The 21,862-nt window shown below is 39.7% G+C and overlaps 2 protein-coding genes across 4 annotated transcripts in view; both read right to left on the bottom strand.

Annotated features, from left to right (window-relative positions):
• The window catches only part of LOC125902008 (uncharacterized), a 63,400-nt gene extending 60,351 nt beyond the window's left edge, over positions 1–3,049 (bottom strand). The window contains exons 1-4 of the mRNA XM_049598091.1: positions 2,427–3,049; positions 503–1,589; positions 356–409; positions 14–91 (exon numbers count right to left, since the gene is read on the bottom strand). Of these exons, the coding sequence (XP_049454048.1) occupies positions 14–91; positions 356–409; positions 503–1,534 (1,164 nt within the window). The 5' untranslated portion in view covers positions 1,535–1,589; positions 2,427–3,049. The remainder of the gene's footprint in view (positions 1–13; positions 92–355; positions 410–502; positions 1,590–2,426) is intronic.
• A 5,944-nt stretch (positions 3,050–8,993) lies between these two features.
• Positions 8,994–13,254, bottom strand: LOC125902159 (uncharacterized). 3 transcript variants are annotated; one of them, XM_049598320.1, is made up of 11 exons: positions 13,240–13,254; positions 12,665–12,701; positions 12,154–12,209; positions 11,745–11,880; positions 10,787–11,010; positions 10,593–10,668; positions 10,225–10,496; positions 9,988–10,089; positions 9,507–9,589; positions 9,281–9,346; positions 8,994–9,207 (listed from the first exon to the last, which is right to left on the bottom strand). In XM_049598320.1, exons 5-11 carry the CDS (start codon positions 10,916–10,918, stop codon positions 8,994–8,996), a joined length of 945 nt encoding a protein of 314 aa, XP_049454277.1. In that variant the 5' UTR covers positions 10,919–11,010; positions 11,745–11,880; positions 12,154–12,209; positions 12,665–12,701; positions 13,240–13,254. The 3 variants fall into 3 exon arrangements, 2 of the variants coding, with proteins under 2 accessions (XP_049454277.1, XP_049454276.1); XR_007451062.1 differs by lacking the exon at positions 9,507–9,589 and having other exon boundaries at positions 9,128–9,207; XM_049598319.1 differs by lacking the exons at positions 12,665–12,701; positions 13,240–13,254 and having other exon boundaries at positions 10,225–10,668; positions 11,745–12,378.
• Between the last annotated feature and the right edge of the window lie 8,608 nt (positions 13,255–21,862).

Here is a 21,862-nt window from a genome sequence, read left to right as displayed (position 1 = left end):
TAATACACCTCACCTTAGCTTCAACACAGGCTGTCAGACCCTCCTCAATAGATGCATTCTTCTCATTGTCCTCTGCAGAGGAAGACAGTACCTGGAGACAAATCATGAGATTTTTTTATGCAAGGGACAGATAGATAGATGTTGGGGTTTTACTCACACTTTAAATGCTAAGATGGTCCTGTTATTCAACAGAATTACATTCAAAGTTTTCCTGCTGCCACACTATGAAATGTATACTAACTACTGGTTTTGCTCCTTAATGACTAGATGACTCCAGAGTTTACAGTGATATACAGCATCCTAAACAGCATGCAGTTAATCATAAAACAGAGACATGAATATGTCAGCTACTCACAGGGTTGATAGTCTTCATTACCTCATACAGGTTGTCTTCTTCCTCACACCTGAGCTGCAATGATGAGCGCAGTATGAAAGAATATTCTGTTGGCACAAATGACCAAAACACTCTGTGTGCAGATTTCTTTAGTTGAACCTTCCTCACCTGTTCTATTCTTATGGGCTGACAGATGTTTCTCTGAGCCCATGGATTCCTCCTTAACCTTCCATGCCTTTTTCTGAGGCGGTAGTAAATGACTGGAGTGAGCGTTACAGTGATGACCACAATCACAGCAACAATAGCTCCTGCTGTAGTTCCTGCTGTAGGTCCATGTCCGTCAATCACTGTTGATGGAGATGTGATATTGAGTACAGGCTCACAGTCTTCAATACCCACTCCTGCTGTAATTTCAGCTGTAGTTCCTGCTGTAGGTCCATGTTCGTCAGTCACTGTTGATGGAGATGTGATTTTGAGTATAAGCTCACAGTCTTCCATACCCACACGGTTCCGGACGGTACAGCGGTATGTTCCAGAGTCCCTCTCTGTGATCTGATCCAAGTATAAGTCCCCTCTTCGAGCATCAACAAAAGCATCCGGAGGCAGCATCCGGTTTCCGCTGAGCTTTTTCCATCTGTATTTAAGCGGTGGAGTGCCTTGTGAGGATCTGCATCTGAGCGTTATATTTGTATCTAACACAGCTTCACCATCCATGTAACATACCGGCTTGTCTGGCCTCTCCATTACAATCAGAAAAATGTATTTAATCTGTTCTCTTGCTAGGTTTCTCACCTTACACTGGTATGTTCCAGAATCTTTACGCCTAAGGTCAGTGATGCTTAGAGAAGCATCACCGTCTTGGGGCTCAGGAGATGTAAAGTAGATCCTGTTCTTTAAAGGGGCATATAAATTATTATGAATGGTACTTTGACTATACCGGAGTATACGTATTTCATCTCCCTGCCTGACTGGTGGCACAATGTTCCACTCTATGTCCAAATTTTCCAAATCCTCAGAATCAAGGGTGAACTGACAGTTAAGAGACACATTTCTATCTCTAGTTCCATAATAGACACCATTGTCAGATGTTATTTTTAGACAATAAGCTTGTTCTGGGGTAAGAGCGAATAATATCATCATGGCAAATATCCATAGCTTGGTGAAATATCCTGGGAGGCAGCAATGTTGATGCACAAGCATAACGATGTACTTGGATAGGTCGGCTGCAGATTCAGGTTGCACTGCCTGGGTTTCACTGTAAATCATAAGGGTTACAGTTAGGGCAGGACTGTATATGGGAACATACATATTAGACCTCTGCACACCAGTTTGGCTGAGAGAGTGTGAGAGAGTGAAAGATATCCTCTTAGCCCCCAGACCCCATACATACACAATATTATTTTCATGTCATATGGTGTTGATTACAAGAATGTGAGATTGTTTAAAATACCCTTTCTCCTGTGATGTAAAGGAAATAAAGCCTACAAATATCACAACTTTCAACACATTTTTTTTTGAAAAGTTCCACAAAATCAGGCATTTTAAGCTACAACAATCACCAAAAGTCCACAGTATCCCAGGGGGAGTGGTAATCAATACACAAAGTATCTAAAATATTGCAAAGCATATTCTGTAAATGATGTAATACATGTTTTATTGATTATGTCAAATGAGATCTATTTGACCGCTGTTAAATATGGAGAGACAGCTTTACAGTAAGTTGGGTTCATAATTGCCACAGCTCTATAATATTACAGTACTGTGCTACTTGATAGCAGAATACATTGTATCAGACTTTTTACAAGTTTTAATCTTTTACTGCAAAAGTGGGTCCTCAGTTATTACTATACAGACAAAATGGACAGATTCACTTGCAGAACTTTTACCTCCACCTCCACCAATTGTAGCTCAGAGATTTCAAACTAAAGTAAAACTTTATCTACAAAAGAGACCAAAGTGGGCCACAAATCCACACCTGAACAACATTTTAGCAAGAAAAAGTGTAAAAGTGTCGTGTAATTGTGCAGCATTACAGCAATGTAACAGGAAAAGGAAACAGAAAGTGGGCTACAAACCAGAAATTGACTCTTACCTGGAGAAGAGCTGAAACCTTTCAAAACCTGTGCAGATTTAGCAGAACACAATGCAGGATGATGCAGAAACTTTGAGGCCAGTTCAGAAAAGTGAAGAAAATCCACATGACACACTGGAGCAGCCAATCAGTGCAGTCATTAACTTTTCAGCCAATCAGAGCAGACCCATATCCTCCATGTGTGAAGGGCAGGAAGACAGCAAAAGTTGAGGAGGAATCATGGACAGAGGTGTGGCAGCAACCAGCAATCAGGTAAAATCCAAAAATACTGAAATGTTGGATATCTGCAGGGCTGCCAAGTTTCAGAAAATGACAAGAGTGAGACTCTAGTAACAGGACGCGTTTGGCTGGTGACCTGTGGTTGGCGACGAAAAAAATTTGGCCTTTTTTAACATCGATTTATACCTTAAGACTGATGTCCTCACCTCCATGCCAACGTATGGAAGTTTTTCTGTGCCCGTCTGAGTTTGAATATGAATTTCTAAGATTGAATTTTTTCAGCATCAAAATCAGACTTTGAATTTTAAAAACCATCAAATTTCTAGCACTGAAATTTTTTTTGCCTCTGATTTTTTTTCAATGTAAATTCAGTGTAAAAAAAAAATCAGTCTCAAAATATTCAGTTTTTCAAAATTCGACATGTAAAAAAAATTCAACATTTAAAAAAAAAATCAGTGTAAAAAAATTCAGTTAAAAAGAATTCAACATCTCAAAAAATTCAACTTCAAAAGATTCAGTGTCAAAAGAAGCAGACTCACATCCGGGTAACCAGGGAGAAGCAATCAATTCTTGTCTTGATTCATCATTCACAACCTGATGACACAGACACCGGCATAAATAGCAGCATAAATAGGAGTCCTCTTGTATCAACTGTCAAATCAGATGACGGATATCTGTCATTCTTGTTTGCCTAACAACAGCGGCAGAGAGTGATCAGATTCACACGCACACACAGGCGCACACGCACGCGCCCGCTCTCAGTGCAACAGACACACACGCATTCAGATGTACCAGTCCCTAGGAAAAAAAAAAGCCATACCGTACTCAAAAGGTAGAGCAAGTTGTCCACTGACCATAAGGTCAGTGGTTCGATCCCCGGACCCGGCCCTCAATATTATTATTATTATTAATATATTAAACCCATACTGTGTACACCTGCAGTGTTTTGGTCCATAATGCCGTTTCAACACTGCTCTGATCAATATTAATTAATTCTACTCAGCTCAAGATGTGCTCTACATCTGTGTGTGTGTGTATTAATAATAATAATATTGAGGGCCGGGTCAAATTCATATTCAAACTCAGATGGCACAGAAAAACTTCCATACCAGCGGCTCTCCCTTCACTGTGGCCTCCTAATGCTAGTCTTAATTAACCAGAAATTAGAAATGAAAATTGTAACAAGAATTTTGACAAAATACATTTGATTGTCAATATTTCATTTCAACCAACTCTCCATCATTTAGCTGGGGACATGTCTCATGTTGTAGGTGTTTGTCGCAGATTTTGATGCCTTGATGACAGAGGCAGGGGGCTCCCACTTAAAACATTGTGGCTCAAGGCTCGCCATCTTCACTGTCATGATGGATGATAGAGTTCCCTTAAGAGCCAAACTGGTTCGGGTTTTGGTTTTGTTCAGACAAAACTCGTTCTGCATCAGCATTTGACTGAGGAAGTACCAAGCAGGAGAACGTCGAGTGGGTTTTGAATGTCGGCGCTGTTGTGTGTGAAAGATAGTTAGAGACGCCAAGACCCGCCTTACGTTGCTTCTGATTGGTTTGTATTGCGTGGTGACTGAATACAAGTCCAATAGTTCAAGGTCTTGTGACTTGTTTAAAGTTTGAATGGTGTCTCTAGCTCAAAGTATGAGGGACAACAAGAGGTTGAAAGGAGGTTGAAGATTTTCCCATAAGCATCAATGTTAAATTATTTTTTGAAAAAGCTGAATTTCTGAAAAAGTTGAAGAGTTGAAAAGCTGAAAAGCACAAGGCTGAAAGAGCCGAAAAAGCTGAACATTTTAATGGTTGAATGGTTTCAATAGCTGAAGGTATGCTGAAGTTATAGCAGAATGAAATTTGAAAAATTTCCCATAAGGATGAATGGTAAAAATGTTGCAGAAAAAGCTGAATATTTCCAAAAGTATAAAAGGTAGAAACAAGAAAAATAGACGCAATCATGTCCTAAAAAAGCTGCACATTTTGATAGTTGAATGGTTTCTGTAGCTCAAAATTTGTAGGAGGAGAAGCGAGCCAAAAAGTGTACGGAATCAGGTATAATAACTAGAAAAATTGCATTTCCTGCGAAAATACAGTGTGAATGCTGAGGCGAAATCTGCTGAATGTACTGCCGAAAAGCTGAAAAGGCCGAAAAGCTGAAGGGGGCTGAAAGAGTTGGAAAAAGTTGAACATTTTAATTGCTAAACATGAAGTTGAATGTTTGAAAGAGCTGAAAATGCAGACAAGCTGAAAAAGATGAAAAGTTAAATGCTGAAAGAGCTTAAAAAGTTGAACATATTGATAGCTGAACGGTTTCTGTAGCTGAACATGAAGCTGAATGTTTGAAGGAGTTGAAAAGGCAGAAAGATGAATATTTTAAAAAGCTGAAAGGGCAGAAAAGCTGAAGGAGGCTCAAAGAGTTGAGAAAGTTAAACATTTTAATTGCTGAACATGAAGTTCAATGTTTGAAGTAGCTGAAAAGGCAAAAAGATGAATATCGAAAAGGCCAAAAAGTTGTATAGTAGAGGGCAGAAAGAGCTTAGAAAAGTGAAAAAAGGCTGAAAAGGTGAAAATTTAAGGCAGAAAGAGCTAAAAATGGCTGCACACATGCTGCAGCAGGAGCAGATCCAAAGCTGAACATGTCTCCATAAGGAATGAATGGGAAAACGCCTCCCAAACCCCTGCGATTTTTGAAAAAACTGTAATGGTTATGGCCAAAATATTTACATGTTGAGTGACAGAAGACATTGCTGAACGCGGTCATGTCGTTTTTATTTCTGTAGAGTGAAAAATGAGGGTGGGAGAGCGAGAGTACTGTCTGCTCTCCTCCAGAAATTTAGGCTCAAATTTAACATTGAGGCTTATGGGGCAGCACAAAACAAATCTGCTGTGTAAACATGTTAAAAATGCTGTTTTACTGAGATTTATGAAATCCAATATGGCCGCCGCCTAGTGACGCCACGATATGCAAATTAGATGAGTTAATTTACTCCCATCACAAACTTTGGGTCATGATGAATGGTTTTCTCATTTACAGTATGCCTTTATCTGTCACCACTTTAAAGCCACAGCCTTTTGAAATGTTGAAATTAATATTTTCCTCAAATAACTCTGGCAACTAAAGGGTTAAAATGGAGATGCTGCCCCTGTCATGTCTGCATGTAAGATGTAGACACACACACACACACATCATGTTTCTGTGAGTTTGTGTGGCACAGCGGTTGCCATGGTAATAAACTATGGAGTTAATTTTGTGTCTTTAATATGCAATCAAAAAGAATGGATTTGAAAACAAAAAAAATATTTTGCAAAATTATGATTTCAAAAATACAAAAAAATGCCCATGAATGAATGAAATCTATTTGTGATTAAAATTGTATCTTGATAAATCCACAAGTTTTGTTTACAAACCAAAATATTGTTCTCATGAACCACAGATTCGTTTGCGTTTCCTGAGTTTTTGTTTGCGTTTCTTGAAGTTTTGCTTGCGTTTCTGCATGACTCTCATGGGCGGGACCTCCTCTGAAAACTGTAAGAAGCCTCCTGATTGGTCAGTCTCACTCAAAGAGACGGGGTGACAACTTCCGCCCCCACAGTGAGCCGGCGGTAAGGGAGACACAGAGAGTTAGCCGACGGTGACAAACATCGATCATAACAGGTATGTTTTGCGTAACTTTACTGTCTTTTTGATGCTTTTAAGTTTACACTTGTCGCTCTTCTGGTGCTTTTTATTCCTAACCAGTAGAGATAGCGTTATCAGACGTTAACACTCATAATTCAGACGAACTAGCTTAGCGCTCTGCGCTCGTCAGAAGTGACTGACAAGCTTATTACTGCCCTGGCTTCAGTGACAGTTTGATTCATCTCACAGATATCGGCTTATTTATGTATAAATAAATACACTTTAATTAGATATACTATCAGAACAAATCATCAGGTGTGTGTGTGTGGATCGTTTTGTCATTCCTGCAATACATTAAGTAAAGAGTTATATAACGGGGCATACTTTCACTGATCTTCATCCATTAGTGTTTGATCATAATCCACTTGGTCTCCTGAAGTTGCATAAATGACAGACACTGTATTAATCACTGTTACTGGTACCTGAAAGCAGTTCGGTTACTGAGGTACCTGTTACTATAACAGTTTTTACTCATGGAGATTAATTTTCCTTGTCTTCACAGGAGGATGGAGAACCATCCTGATGGACCTCAGGGTCAGGTAGTTTTTTTCCCTCCTCAATTTCATGTACATTTTATCACAGTATTGTCATTGTGGGTGGTGGGGGGTGGGGGGTGGTAAGAAATAAACTATTACCTTCTCTGCATTGTTGCCCAGTAGTATAACAAGCACGGCAGGAATAGATCCTTCATGACACATGTACTCTGCATGATCACAGACATAGGGGTGGGAATTGATACAGTTTTATGTATACCATCGCAATTATAGATTCTGCTTATCAATTTAATTCTAAACCGATTCCCTTTTAGATGTTTCCTGATTTATGTTTAGAAGATAGAAGTCCTTAGTATTTGTGCTCTGATCAACAAGTAAAATGAATATCAGCTCTGCAGTTGTATGATTGAATCCTCCTGTTGTACTGAATCAGCCTTCATCATCAATTTGTACAAATGATATCAAATTCTGGGCTAGGTTGACAAATGTTTCAGTATGTTGCTGCTGTTTTCACTCTTACTTAAAAACACACAATCACCATCCTGAGATCATCCTCAGCACGCAGATCTAGACAATAGTCATTTATAAGGGTATTGTTAAGCACAAAGGAAAATTACATTAATTGCGGTTCCCATTTGAAAACAATTCTGACCTGGGCCCCATTCTTGATCCTCATCCCGGTAGGCACAGTCAGATATGGTAGCCACAGTTGGATATAGAGAATAATTAAATCAATGTACCGCTATCAAGGTTACTTCTTAAAAGCGTCGTTGCTAACTTTTATGTAATCTACTTTTAATCTTTATTTTTTGTTGTTTCAGAAGCATACCATCTGAAGTTTGTTTTCTTGTGTTGCAAGAAGCCATGCAGTGGCACCTTCTGCGTAGGGTCAGGGATAGAGTTGCCTCTATCCTTAACAGACAACCCATTGACTACGAATACCTGCACTTTGTTTGTGCTCAGGAGCTGCAGTTTCTTCAAGCTGGAGCATCATATATGGACATTCCTGATAGTGTTTTACTTAGTCTTCAGCGGCTGTCTGACATTGTTAGCAGCTATCTGTCACAGAGGGTCATCCCACCACTATTTCATGATGTAGCTGTGACTGGATTAAGAGGCAGTGTCGGACGACCTCAGATAACCATAGAAAGCCAGACTCTATTAGATATGCTTAGCACTGGCTTACCCCTGACTTCTTTGTCCGACCTCCATGGAATTTCGAGGTCAACTCTTTACAGGAGGATGAAAGACCATAACCTTTCTGTCAGGAAATGTTATTCTGACATAACAGATGATGTGCTTGATCAGAAAGTTAGGTCTATCAAAGCACAAATGCCCCATGCAGGTTATAGACTTATCAAAGGTTCTCTTGAAGCATCGGGGCATCGCATTCCATGGAGACGGGTTAAGAGGTCATTGCAGCGTGTGGATGGTGCCGGAGTCATTTCCAGGATGATCCAGCTGTCTTGCATCACCAGAAGGACATACTCTGTTCCTGCTCCCCTGTCTCTCGTCCATATTGACACAAACCACAAGTTGATAAGGTATATTGTTCATTCTCCAACTGACCTATTTCAAGGGTATTTTTGATTTTATTTAATTCAGTCAATATACAGCCTGAACCATTAACTTTTTTAGGTACAACATTGTAGTTTTTGGAGCAATCGATGGCTTTTCACGGAAGGTATTTATTTTTCTCTTTTTCAATCTATAATTTAGTCTATGTCTTGTTGAAGTACTATACAAAGGCTGTGCTTTGTTCTAGATCTTTTACTTGGATACAGCGGGGAACAATAAAGCAGAAACAGCTTTTGGATTTTTCATGGAGGGGGTGCAGAAACACGGGTGGCCATCCAGGCAAGTGCTCAAAAATGTGTGTTTAAAAGAGAGATGGAGTTTTTGGTCATTTAAAAAAGGAGATATCAAGATCAAGATATTTTTCAACAAGAGGGCAACATGGTGTTTTATCCCTACTCTGCTTCAACATTGCAACAATGGACCACAAACAAGTATCTGACCATCTCTGATACTGCCTCCTGAAGAAGCATGCAGGAGGTTGATGATCTATTTCATTTGAGAATATTGTTGCTTTAGTTTGACAGAAACTAATTAAAAAAATATTTGGGCTATTCTGCAATACACAACACAGGTCTGCCACAGGAATAACAAAAATATACTACTCACTGGACAGGAACTCTTTTCTTAGTGCACCAGTGTCAACTCCTGGTTCCCCCAGGAAGGAAACTTTCAAAGGGTTCAGTGGACCGCCATTCTTTCTGCGCTTCCAGAGTTTCAGACCTCTGTCAACCATACCTTCTCTGGACACACAGATTTCAAAGTTCCTGCTGCGGTCAACCTGTGTCATTACCCACTGAAGAACATCCTCTTCACTGTTAAATGAAAAAAAATAATGTTCACAATCCACTTTAGCTTACCAATTACAAATTCAATTTGAATAGTTACCATGATATTTGATCCAGGCTGGAGCATGGTTCAGCAGTGTTAAGCTGGCAAATGTTCTTCTCCATGCTAATGTAAAAACAGAAGATAATTTAAAAATGATAGATTTAGTGCTTTCAATTTGTATTAAAACCATTAGTAACACAACCTCATCTAGGAACTGCCCATGTAACGATTGTCAAGCAACCTTAAGAAATAGAGATACAATAGATTATCTAACAGAAATTACCTTTCACTGCAGAGGCTTGCATGGACCTCAATGTCTGACACTGGAAATGTTTGTATGCAAATTGGACATTTGACCTCACTTTCCTAAGTGTAGACACAATAAAGTTCAGAAGAGGGTATATGAGTCTGCAATGTGGTAAAATACTTCAGGCTATCAAAAGGAGTAAGTTTGTCAGGAAGAACCAATCGTCAAAAGTTGATTCAATACGAACTTTTTCCTCCAAATTTCCCTTTCCACTTACTAAGTTTTAACTCATTTACATCTTTGTGCTTGCATACATTGAAGTATCATTAATTGAATATGAGCTCCAAAGACAATTTTAAAACACATATTTTAAAAGTATGAATAAGAAGTTAATAAATAATACACTAGAAACTATGTATGTATAATGTCTTATTTAATAACTTCAGATACATACTTGATACATTTTTGATGTCACCCTGCAAACCCTTCTCCATGTTAACTGACTGAGTTACTGTACCTGCTGAAAGCAATGTTTCTCAGAGGACTGTGGCACATCTGAATTTGTCCCTGGAGCTGTGCTTGAAGATGTTGCCTCATCCAAGAACACCACTTCTGACTCCTGAGCAAAGAGGTTGGAAAAAAACATGGTTTGGGATAAAGCTTACCATGACAGATAACTCTTAAGTAAGGCATTTAAGATCAAAGCTGTAAAAGTTAAGCCTACATTTCCAAGAAACAGAGAAAAAAAGTTTACCTCATCTTCCAAGTCTGATATGCTGGAGCACTGATCAATGTGCAGTGCCAACATCTGGAGTGGCATCACTGCCTTGCATTGTTTGCATGTTGTTTTTGGCATAAGAGCAAACTCTGGTGCATCTGCTGGGAGAGGTGATAAATCTAGCTCATCTTGGAGGGGCACCACATATAACAAAAGTTTTCCTCCACTTGAGGCTCTTCTGATGACAGAACCGGTGTAACCTTCTGCGTCTAATGCAATTGCAGACATCTTTCTTCTTCCATTTCCGCCTTCAAAACAGTTAAAACAATATTGAAATAGTAAATAACCATGACGTTCTGTAAATTTCTTGATTAATATATATTTTTTCTTAACCGAAATTGCACCTGCTGCCTTGAAAAGAAGCCATCTGTCCTCAAGAACATTCATCTTTGGATATGCTGCCTCAAGTAAACTAGATAACTAACAAACAAAAACAGCAGCTTTCACTTAAACAGCATTAATCTACTGTCATGCAATTAACATTCTTAATATACTACTTGAACCATATATGTATGCTTCAATTCATTAAATATCCCACCTCTGCATGAGTTACATCTGATGTAATAGACAGCGTACGCTTTCTAAGCCCTGCTTGAATGAGCTCCAGCTCCTCAGAAGGGGATGGAGTTGTCTCCGTTTTGGAGGAAAGTAAAAAAAAAAAAACAAACATCAAATGGAATCCACTTCTTCACAGTTCTTGCCTGTTTGTAGTCTCTGGTGGGTGGACCTTTGTTTCTTTGTTTGAAATACCCAGGGAAGGATCTGAAGGATGTTGTTAAACAAAAAATATGTTTACACTTCATAAAAAAATCCCTTACAAGGATATGAAATTATAATGTAAGTGACAATGTTTCACAACTAAACTGGCCCCTTTTATAATTTATTTTTTTACACCTGGCCATCTCAGACTCCACTGTTGGCCTCTCCATACTGGTGCTCTGACCCTGTCCTTCTGGTATTATTCTGCTGAGCAGAGACATGAAATGCTGAGCAGCTTCGGTAACTGCACGCCGATCACACTGTAAAAGAATTTAAGATGCATGTGTGGCAACGTAGTGGGGGGGTGTTTGTTTTATATTATCAAAAATGACACCAATTGTAAGCCAGACAACGCCACCTAGGGACTTTCACCCAAGGAGTTTTACCCAATGTTAAACCATAAGGCACACACAGGTTCAAAACACTACAGGCAGAGACGTGGTTCCAAAGTAAAGCAAGATTTATTTATTAATTGTTTGAGCAAAAGAAATGACTGTTAAACTGGAAGTGTCTGTGGAGGTAAAGGGAAAAGATTAGTAACTGGAAATGATTGCAAGTTCAAGTTATGGAAGAATGTATAAGAAAATTTATTACAATTTATTCTTTAACAATAACTTTAGTAAACACACTTCCAGTGTAAATTATTTAAAACTATCAAAAAAAGGGGGAGGGGAGTGAGTGGAAGCTAGCAAGGGGGAGGCAAACTACCAGAGGATGTGTCCCAGGAGTGCACTTACCCACCACTCGTGAACTCACAGCAAACACACGGCAAACAGGTGCAGAAAATCGTGTCCCAGTGCCCTTATCACTACAACAAAACAAGGTATGGGGGACCACCTAGAGTGCCTAGCCTTCGCCACTAGCCAGCAACCACTGCACGGTAAAGGAGAAGAAAGAAAATGTTAAACAAAGAAAACAGGTAAGATGTATTAAACCAGTTGGTTCAGCTAAAACAGTGATTTTTAATAACAATTTCAATAAAATGCTAGGATTAAAAGTTGGTGGCTAACTCAAGTAAACTAAAAATAAACGAAACCAGATGTCCTTTAACCCGTTCCGCACAGTTCACCGCTAAAAAGGGCAAGTACAATTTTAACACAATTGTGGGATGGGGAAGTGAAGGGTTGGTTGGAAAAATTAACAAACCTCAACTCAATGTTCGTGGACATCAAAACGACCAGCCATCAGTACAGGAAAGGAACCTAACAGACAATGCAGCTCCTGTTAAAATCACGGCCACTACTAATGTTAAAATCGGCTAAAGTAGCCTCCAGCCCCACTACCTACCTCAGACATGACCATGTGGCAGAGACCAGGCACAGACAAAGGGAGAGAGAGGCAGCCTTCATGCCACAGGTGCATTAAATAGGCCCTGCCCAATTAGGGGGGTTAGGAAAGGGGAGGAGTTGACCTAGTTTTGGAGAGGCTGCAGTCTGCAGCCTCTGGCCTGAGAGTTTCCCTGCTACACATGGCATTGTTATGTGATCATGCAGAGTACATGTGTCATGAAGGATCTATTCCTGCCGTGCTTGTTATACTACTGGGCAACAATGCAGAGAAGGTAATAGTTTATTTCTTACCACCCCCCACCCCCCACCACCCACAATGACAATACTGTGATAAAATGTACATGAAATTGAGGAGGGAAAAAAACTACCTGACCCTGAGGTCCATCAGGATGGTTCTCCATCCTCCTGTGAAGACAAGGAAAATTAATCTCCATGAGTAAAAACTGTTATAGTAACAGGTACCTCAGTAACCGAACTGCTTTCAGGTACCAGTAACAGTGATTAATACAGTGTCTGTCATTTATGCAACTTCAGGAGACCAAGTGGATTATGATCAAACACTAATGGATGAAGATCAGTGAAAGTATGCCCCGTTATATAACTCTTTACTTAATGTATTGCAGGAATGACTAAACGATCCACACACACACACACACACACACACCTGATGATTTGTTCTGATAGTATATCTAATTAAAGTGTATTTATTTATACATAAATAAGCCGCTATCTGTGACATGAATCAAACTGTCACTGAAGCCAGGGCAGTAATAAGCTTGTCAGTCACTTCTGACGAGCGCAGAGCGCTAAGCTAGTTTGTCTGAATTATGAGTGTTAATGTCTGATAATGCTATCTCTACTGGTTAGGAATAAAAAGCACCAGAAGAGCGACAAGTGTAAACTTAATAGCATCAATAAGACAGTAAAGTTACGCAAAACATACCTGTTATGATCGATGTTTGTCACCGTCGGCTAACTCTCCGTGTCTCCCTTACCGCCAGCTCACTGTGAGGGCGGAAGTTGTCACCCCGTCTCTTTGAGTGAGACTGACCAATCAGGAGGCTTCTTACAGTTTTCAGAGGAGGTCCCGCCCATGAGAGTCATGCAGAAACGCAAGCAAAACTTCAAGAAACGCAAACGAAAACTCAGGAAATACAAACGAATCTGTGGTTCATGAGAACAATATTTTGGTTTGTAAACAAAACTTGTGGATTTATCAAGATACAATTTTAATCACAAATAGATTTCATTCATTCATGGGCATTTTTTTGTATTTTTGAAATCATAATTTTGTTTGCAAAATATTTTTTTTTGTTTTCAAATCCATTCTTTTTGATTGCATATTAAAGACACAAAATTAACTCCATAATAAACTAGGTGCACCTGGCAGAAGAGCAGAGAGAGACAGACAGAACACAGATAAGAGAGCTCTTTTAGAGGAGATTTAACTCCTCTAATAAATTCTTCCCATACCCAAACTGTTGGGCCCATCATGAAAATAAAGTGATTTTGAGAGACAGCCACTTCTTGTGAACGCACAGGTCGTGTTTTATGTTTCTCGAGTCCAAAATGGGGTCACCAGAGCGAGTTACAAATGTGTTGCACCTCAGCTGTTTCCATTTCTCCTCTCAGATTACATGGGAGTGAATGAGGAAAAAATCAACGCTCCCTTCACTTTGGAGCCACTCAGCAAATATGTGTACGTGTGACAGATTCCATGTCAACATTTCTGTGAGCAGGACAAATTTTCGTACGTTTTGTGGTATAAATTGTGTATGTACAGTGAAAATTGTGGCCATATGAGCGAGTTGAAGAGAAAATTTCTTGATGAGTTTACAGCTTCTCTTCACTCTAGTGATGACATCACCCACTCTAGCTCACGCAATTCACACCCATTATAAACTCAGAAGACGAGCTAAAAATCCTTAAAACTAAAACTGTTATTTTTTCAAAACAGTCCAAGATTTTTTAAAACTGAATACAAGTCCAATAGTTCAAGGTCTTGTGACTTGTTTAAAGTTTGAATGGTGTCTCTAGCTCAAAGTATGAGGGACAACAAGAGGTTGAAAGGCGGTGAGTTTTGAAGAGGATTTGAAGATTTTCCCATAAGCATCAATGTTAAATTATTTTTTGAAAACGCTGAATTTCTGAAAAAGTTGAAGAGTTGAAAAGCTGAAAAGCACAAGGCTGAAAGAGCCAAAAAAGCTGAACACTGGTCTCACATTTAGGCTTACTCTGACAAAACGGTAGCTCCAATCAGAAAAAAAACAGACCATCATCGCCGTAAGGACTTCCTGAACAATTTGGTATGATTTTGATGTTTCTACAGTAAATGTTTTGGAGACACTTGCGAGTTTAAAACAGGGGTCCGTTCTGCTTCTCTCAGAAAATCTTTGTATTGGAGTCAATGAGGAGCAGAGACAGATGTGGCCGCACTTAGAGGCTGCCAATTCAAATTCTGTATGTCTCTCAGATATTTTGAGCAGATTGTGAGAGACAGAACAAGTTTGTCTACAAGTTTGGAAAAAATCATGTGTGTAGAGTGTAAATTGCGGCCGGGGGGAGTGTGGAAAGAGAAAAAAACTGGAATGTTTTCGGGCTCTCTCCCCCTCTGACCGATGATGTCACGCACTCTGACACGAACATTCCGCGCAATACACACCCATTATAATCTCAAAATTTCTCCAAAAATGATCATGGTCATTGAACAGTGATTGATCAAAAACTATATGACCCATCGAAACGTGGAATAATACACTAATACACAAGACTTGTGTCTACTGTTTAAAGTTTAAATGGAGTCTCTAGGTGAAAGTATGCCGGAGCAGTAGACAGCAGTAGGCAGTACAAAAAGTCCAATGATTTGTTCGTTTTTTGACCTCCTCCCATTCATTCCTTATGAGAAAGTTTTCGCAGTTTTATGACCTCCATTTCCTTGAAGACGAAGGAGATGATCGTGGACAGGAGGAGCAGACACACAAACTGCACAATATCTCAGAACTTGCACTGCACACCTGTCACCTTGTACAACCCCACGGACCTTTTGCACAGTGTCACTTGTCTCATGCCATGGACACTTGCATTTTTACCTGCGTACAGCACCTTGGACTTTGCACAATAATGTCTCCATTTGCACAAAAATGTCTCTATTTGCACAATAATGTCTCTCTTATTAGGCTGCCCGGAACTACTGTAGTATTGCTATTTCCTGTTTTTATTTTATTGCTCTTGCTCTATTTATATTTTATATATTTTTTACATTTTAGCATAGTTTATTTATTGCTCACTACCGGGACCTTAGAACAGTTTTTTCGTATCATGCCATGTGAACATGTCTGGTATGACAATAAAGAATCCTTGAATCCTTGTTTTCCTGTTTAACTCCTCTTCTCGAATTTGGGGTGCTTTTGTTCAACTGCATTTCATTGCTAGACTGTCATGAAGAGTTTAGATTTGTCATCTCCATCTTCTGGACGAGGTTTCAACCTTTCGAATGACGTATGGAATGTGCTAATTGACCCCCCGCCAGAGCAGTGTATACCTGAGCGTAACGGTGTGGCCGTTCAGTCTTGCCTATGCGCAGTAACGCAGAGCAGTTATGGACATTGGTATATGGTTTGTGATAACAACATCTGATAAAATACGTCAAAATGTAAATAAAAAACACCTTTATTGTCTCAGAATATCATTTGGTTACCATGTGTCCATTTGGAGCTCGGCCTGGATGTCTTCATGGAAAAACACTGTAGAATGGTCACACTTTGTGCTATCTTCTTCGAATTTGAAACATGTGTTCACTTATACTGTGCCTACAGCCCCATACTGTCATTTATCCCCTCAGATGAAACCACAGACAGTTATTCATCCTGAAAAACATTTTTGATTTTAGGCGGCCCAAAATTTTACATTTTTACTGACTTCAGAGCGCCATTACTCTGTCTCTGTGTCACCTAGAGTGTTTCTGTTGCAGTTTCAGTTTCAATTGCACAAGAAACTACAGAGAGTTTTCTTTCTAGCAAGACCTCATACGTACATGTAGCCAGAGCAGTTCAGAAGTTACAATCATTTTAATTTGGGTATGGCATTTTAGATGTTTTTGCACTTCATGAACTGATTCATTCCTTTCTTAGTTCAGTTGAGCTCAGCAGCGAGCGTGCCAGCCGGGAGTGGAACTGTTCTGTGACTCACTCGTGAATCTTCGGTGAACGACGCAGCCAAATTCTTAGACATATTTAAACTTTGAAAAAAAAGAAAGAGTAACGCAATAGTTATTTTCCCCGGTAACTGGTTACTTTTATAGTAGAGTAATTCAGTTACTAACTTAGTTACTTTTTGGGAGAAGTAACTAGTAACTATAACTAATTACTTTTTTAAAGTAATGTGCCCAACACTGGTCATGTCCGATTAAGGAAACACAATGGAGCAGGACCCAAATGCAGGAATAAAAAACTTCATTCATTAAACAAAAGATCAAAAAGACCAAATCATGATATTATGGATCGATTCATTGTTTACATGACATAAACAAGGAAAAAAGAAGCTAAATTTACTAATTTACCCAGGAATGTGGGAAATATTATTTTGTAAAGTAAAAAAAAGCATAAACTTACACCCAGATAATTAAAGTAATAATAAAGTAATAATTCTCTACTGTTGGGCTTCGATGAACAGTATTTTTGTGTCCATGTACAGGAACCTGATGAGGAGCCTCAGACAGCAGGACCACAGCAACAGGAATTTTCTGACTGCAGCCCTCCAAGCAAACAGTATGAGAGGTGCAAGCACAAGTGTCCCATTTGTAGGAAATGGTATGCTGATGTAGTCCAGCACCTGAGAAGCACAGAAAAGGTGGTCAACAAAACAGAGTTGAGTCTTCTGAGCAAGTTTTCTCATCGACAGTAAGTGTCCTGTTTCCTCTTAAGGATGCTCTTAAAGACGCTTCTTATGGTTCTTTTTTCACTATCATTGAAATAGGGTCCAAAACAATATTGTTAATCACTGTTGTATAGTGAGTTGTTGCTTTTAAATAAATCACTATACTAAAAGTGCTTTTTTCAGTAACAAATAACGTAATGCAAATGTAAATATCGGTCCGTGATGTATGAGGCTACAACTGATTTTGCAAAAGTCTCTCAAAAATAGATGCAAGGCAGGTCATGAATAATCTGTATTAGCAAGTGTCAAATGTTTTTTTAACATTTTTAAGTGTTAAGTGGTCACACGTTACAAAGAAATGTCTGCATATTTTCTTTCTACAAACATTTTTTCTCCAACTAAATCAAAGACTCTTCTTGCTTCTCCAGTTTTCGCGCAAATCTGGACTGCCCAGTGCGTTTCTGCCAGTCTAAATATATTAACCGACTTGACAAGCATCTGCAAAGGATCCACAGCCTGAAGGTAGTCCCTCTGTGTGATTTATGTGTATTGTTGAGTTAGGTTGAGATCTTAAGCCCAGCAACTTTGGTCTTTGTTGTGTTTCTTGTTGCTGTGTGGTGGGTCTGTGGTCTTCATTTGATCCTTGTGTGGTTAATATAGATTCAGAAATGCTATATTTATTTAGTGCTACACATTCCACAGAAAGAATATTGCTGGTTAAATACATGCATGATGCTAAAGTTAATGAGATATTAATAATGCAACTTTTTCAGACAGAATGAAATGATTTACTAATTGTACGTTCTGCTTTTTTTTGCAGAAGCCAATGGTTAAACTGTACATCCAGAAAGCGAAGGACAGATGCATTGCGAGACAACTGGCCCTCCTACGTACTTCGAACCCCACACCACCAATGGTCTCACATCTTGACGAGGTGGATGATGCAGCAATCGAAGAGGGTGTCAGGAGGGTGATAGAGGCCAGACCACAAGCTGCTCCTCATGCTGCAGCTTCTGCCATTGTGCCTCCTCTTTCTGTCCCCATGTGTTGTTCTCCCAGCCAGGCTTCTTGTGACCCAGAAGCACCAGCTATGCTGGATCCTTTTCCCTCAACCAGCCAGGCTTCCTGCTACACAGGAACAGTTGACCAACAGGCCAAGCGAAGAAGAAGGCGTTCTGTCCTGAGGGCCCCTGATCCTGGGTGCAGGAACTGCCAGCTTCTCTCTGCTGAACTAAAGGTGGTGAAGAACCTGCTCCAGATGAGGAACGATGAGCTCAAGCAGCTACATTCTTCAACAATGCGTGCAACTGTGAGTGTTGAGTTATTCCTCTGGTGTACTTCTGAAATGTGACCAATTTTTTCAGTAACTCTTGATTAAGAAAATCTGCTTAATGTGCTTTTTTCAGGCAGCAAAACATCGTAGACGTGCACCATTTTCCCCCAGCAAAGCCCCTTGCTATGGTGAAGATACCCTCATATCATAGTCACTGTACTAGTATTGAACTTGAAAGATAGGGGATGTTGTGTTAATGTGCAGATCCATGCAAAAATATTTGATTTGCTTTATATTCTTTCTTCTTCAGTAAGATTGGTCGAGGAATTTAGGGGCCACACAGAAGGTGCCAACCCTGGTAGAAAAACTTCTGAAAATGCGAAGCAGCGAGCCAAACATGTTGTCGATTTTCTAGAGTACATGGCAGACTCAGCAATCCCAAATGTTGACCTTCTTTTCCTGAGTAACCATGCTAGAATCCGTGGGTAAGTATTACACTGTAAGAAGCATCAGTGCGTCGAAGGGTAGAGGACATGACTGTATTTGTATTTTTGTCTTCAAGTTTTGTTGCAGTCCTTCAAGAAAAAGGCTTCAAACCAACAACCCAGAGATGTTATCTGATGGATGCTGTGGCCTTTATGAAATATATTTCAAACATGGCACCACCATCTGTCAGACTCGGAACAAAAAATATCAACGCCATCTTGGTAGAGCTGAGGCCCGGATCAGAGATATTGGCCGGGATGTGGTCGAGCACCAGCTCAGTGTGAGGCGAAGTAAATCTGGTATGTTTAACATTCATAACCCCACCTCCAAACATTAACATCACATCGTTAAAAGCAGGGAACATGCATATAATAAATGCTATTCAAAATTTCAGAGAGACTGGTCAAGGCACAGAAACATGCATGGTTTATAGATGAGGCTCCGAAGAAGATCACTGCAGTACTGGGTATGGATCATTGCTCAGCATGAGTTTCAGATTTGTAAAAATACGGTTTATTTAATGTTATGGGGCTTCTTCAGACTCAAACTTTGGGTGAAGATACCGTTCTGCAGATTTTACATTACAGGGATTAGCATCTACAAACTGGGTTTTTATATATGGGCTGGTCTCTGCTGCTTTTGTGTGGCCAACGTGTGGTACTTAGGTAAAGAACATCATCATTGCAAGTGAATGCATACAATGTCCTTCCTCTGCTTTTACAGTTGACCTTGAGAAGCATCCGGAGGACCGAGCATGTCTGAAAGAGTTTTTTGGACTGCTGGGTGGATATATTATTGCAACAACAGGCCACCGAAAGGGTGTTGTGATCAACATGACCACAAAGGAGGTCAAGGCAGCAGAAAAGACTAAGCAGGGTGCCCGCATCATCCGTGTAAGTGCAAACATTATTACAGAAACTGAAAGGACACAAGAGACATACACATTGTTATATCAGTTGGTCAGAGTGAAAAGTCAGCATTCCTGAATTATTAGGTTGGACAGCACAAGACTCAAAGGTACTTTGGTGAAGCAGCTGTACCCCTCAAGCCAAGCGAGTATTCCTGGTTGCAGCGTTACAACCTGCTTCGAAACATAATTGAAGGAGGCAAAGAGGCTTCTACCTTCTTTCACACAACCAGTGGAGGCATCCTGCTGAAGCTGTCTGAATATTTCAAGGAGGCCTGGGAGGGGATGGGCTTGGGGACAGCCCCAACTTTCAACATGCTGCGCTCCTCTGTTGCCACTTATGTGAGATAACTTCTCATGTTTTTTTTGTATCTTAAAAACAATTAAGTGTGGTGAAAAGTTAATGAATTTTGCACTTGTGTGTATTTCTTTTTTACATTCATTCCTCCAGGCCAAGCGGCAGTTGGGCCATAAAACCTACCAGAAAGTGGCGACCTTTATGTGCCATGATGCAAACACAGCCAAAAGATTTTATCAAGGTTTTTTAAACAATCTAAATCAATGCCAAACCTATTTTTTCTTGTAGTATCCATCAACTTGTATTCATTTTATCCATTTCTTTGCACAGCGGAGGACCCAGCAGAGGTCACACTCCAGTGTAGAGGATTGTCAATGATGGCAATTTCTACATATGCTGCAAAGACAAGGAAACGCAGAGAGAAACACAAGAAAGACAACACCATGACCATTGCTTCTTCGGAGGATGAAAGGGAGGACAACGAACCTGCACCAAATGAAGACAATCAAGGGTTTGAAGAGGAGGAGCAGGAACCACTGGGCCAAGAGAAGCGTGTGAGAAAAAGGCTTAACCAGCTGTACAGCAACAAGACCCTTGTGCTGTCAGACCAGCAGGTGAGACATGTGACTAGCTGCAGCGTTTCCACACACAAATTAAAATACATCATTCTAAAATGAGCTTAATATACTTTATTTTTCCTTAAAAAAAGATGGTGAGCTCATCTGATGAGGATGATACAGGTGATATGAAAACCACACTAACTGAAACAGTACCAGATCCTGATGAGGAACATGTGCCAAAAAGGACTTACCAGCTGCGTGAGAAAAGGGCATCTGTGCCTTTGAACCAACAAATGGTGAGTTTTGACAGTTTTCAGTACTTCCACATAGTACAAAGCTTTTAATATTCTTTTGACTTTTCGTTAAAAAACAGACGGTGACCTCAGTACATCAAACAAGCAATAATCATATCACAAAAAACTAAAGTTTTACCACATTAGCAAAATAAAAACTTGAATCTTGGCTTTTAAAACCCACACTTGTCTATTTCATTTGTTCTTTAATTCATATTGCTAAATTAACAGGATACACGAGCACTGATGAGCCAATCTCCAGACCTAAAACTGAATACAGCCCTGGTTTCACTGAGTCCTGTCATTCTCAAGACACCTGTAGTAAGTATAATGTCAACATATACCACCATATACCACATATAACACAAACAAGAAAAGCTGTTACTCATGTCAGAAAAAGTATTTTACAGTAAACAGACTTGCTTAGACAGATAAAATCTGTTTCTATGAGGCCAACAAATCGAAATGATAACTTCTGACTGTGAGGTAGATCTGCTCGCTTTTTGTTAATAATTAGTGGCTTTCTAAAGCAAACCTCACGGACTGCATTTTTTCATCTGCGTGATATTGCGAAAATTAGGCCTATCCTGACCCGAAAAGATGCAGAAAAATTGGTCCACGCTTTTGTTACCTCAAGGCTGGATTATTGTAACTCTCTATTATCAGGTAGCTCTAGTAAGTCCTTAAAAACTCTCCAGCTAATTCAGAATGCAGCAGCACGTGTACTAACAGGAACTAAGAAACGCGATCATATCTCTCCTGTTTTAGCTTCTCTGCACTGGCTCCCTGTAAAATCCAGAATTGAATTTAAAATCCTACTGTTAACTTATAAAGCTCTAAATGGTCAAGCTCCATCATATCTTAGAGAGCTCAT

The sequence above is a fragment of the Epinephelus fuscoguttatus genome, linkage group LG15 (assembly GCF_011397635.1).
Source record: "Epinephelus fuscoguttatus linkage group LG15, E.fuscoguttatus.final_Chr_v1".
NCBI lineage: Eukaryota > Metazoa > Chordata > Actinopteri > Perciformes > Serranidae > Epinephelus > Epinephelus fuscoguttatus.
The sequence above is the reverse complement of the archived record's forward strand: the minus strand, read 5'-3'. Positions and strand labels throughout refer to the sequence as shown.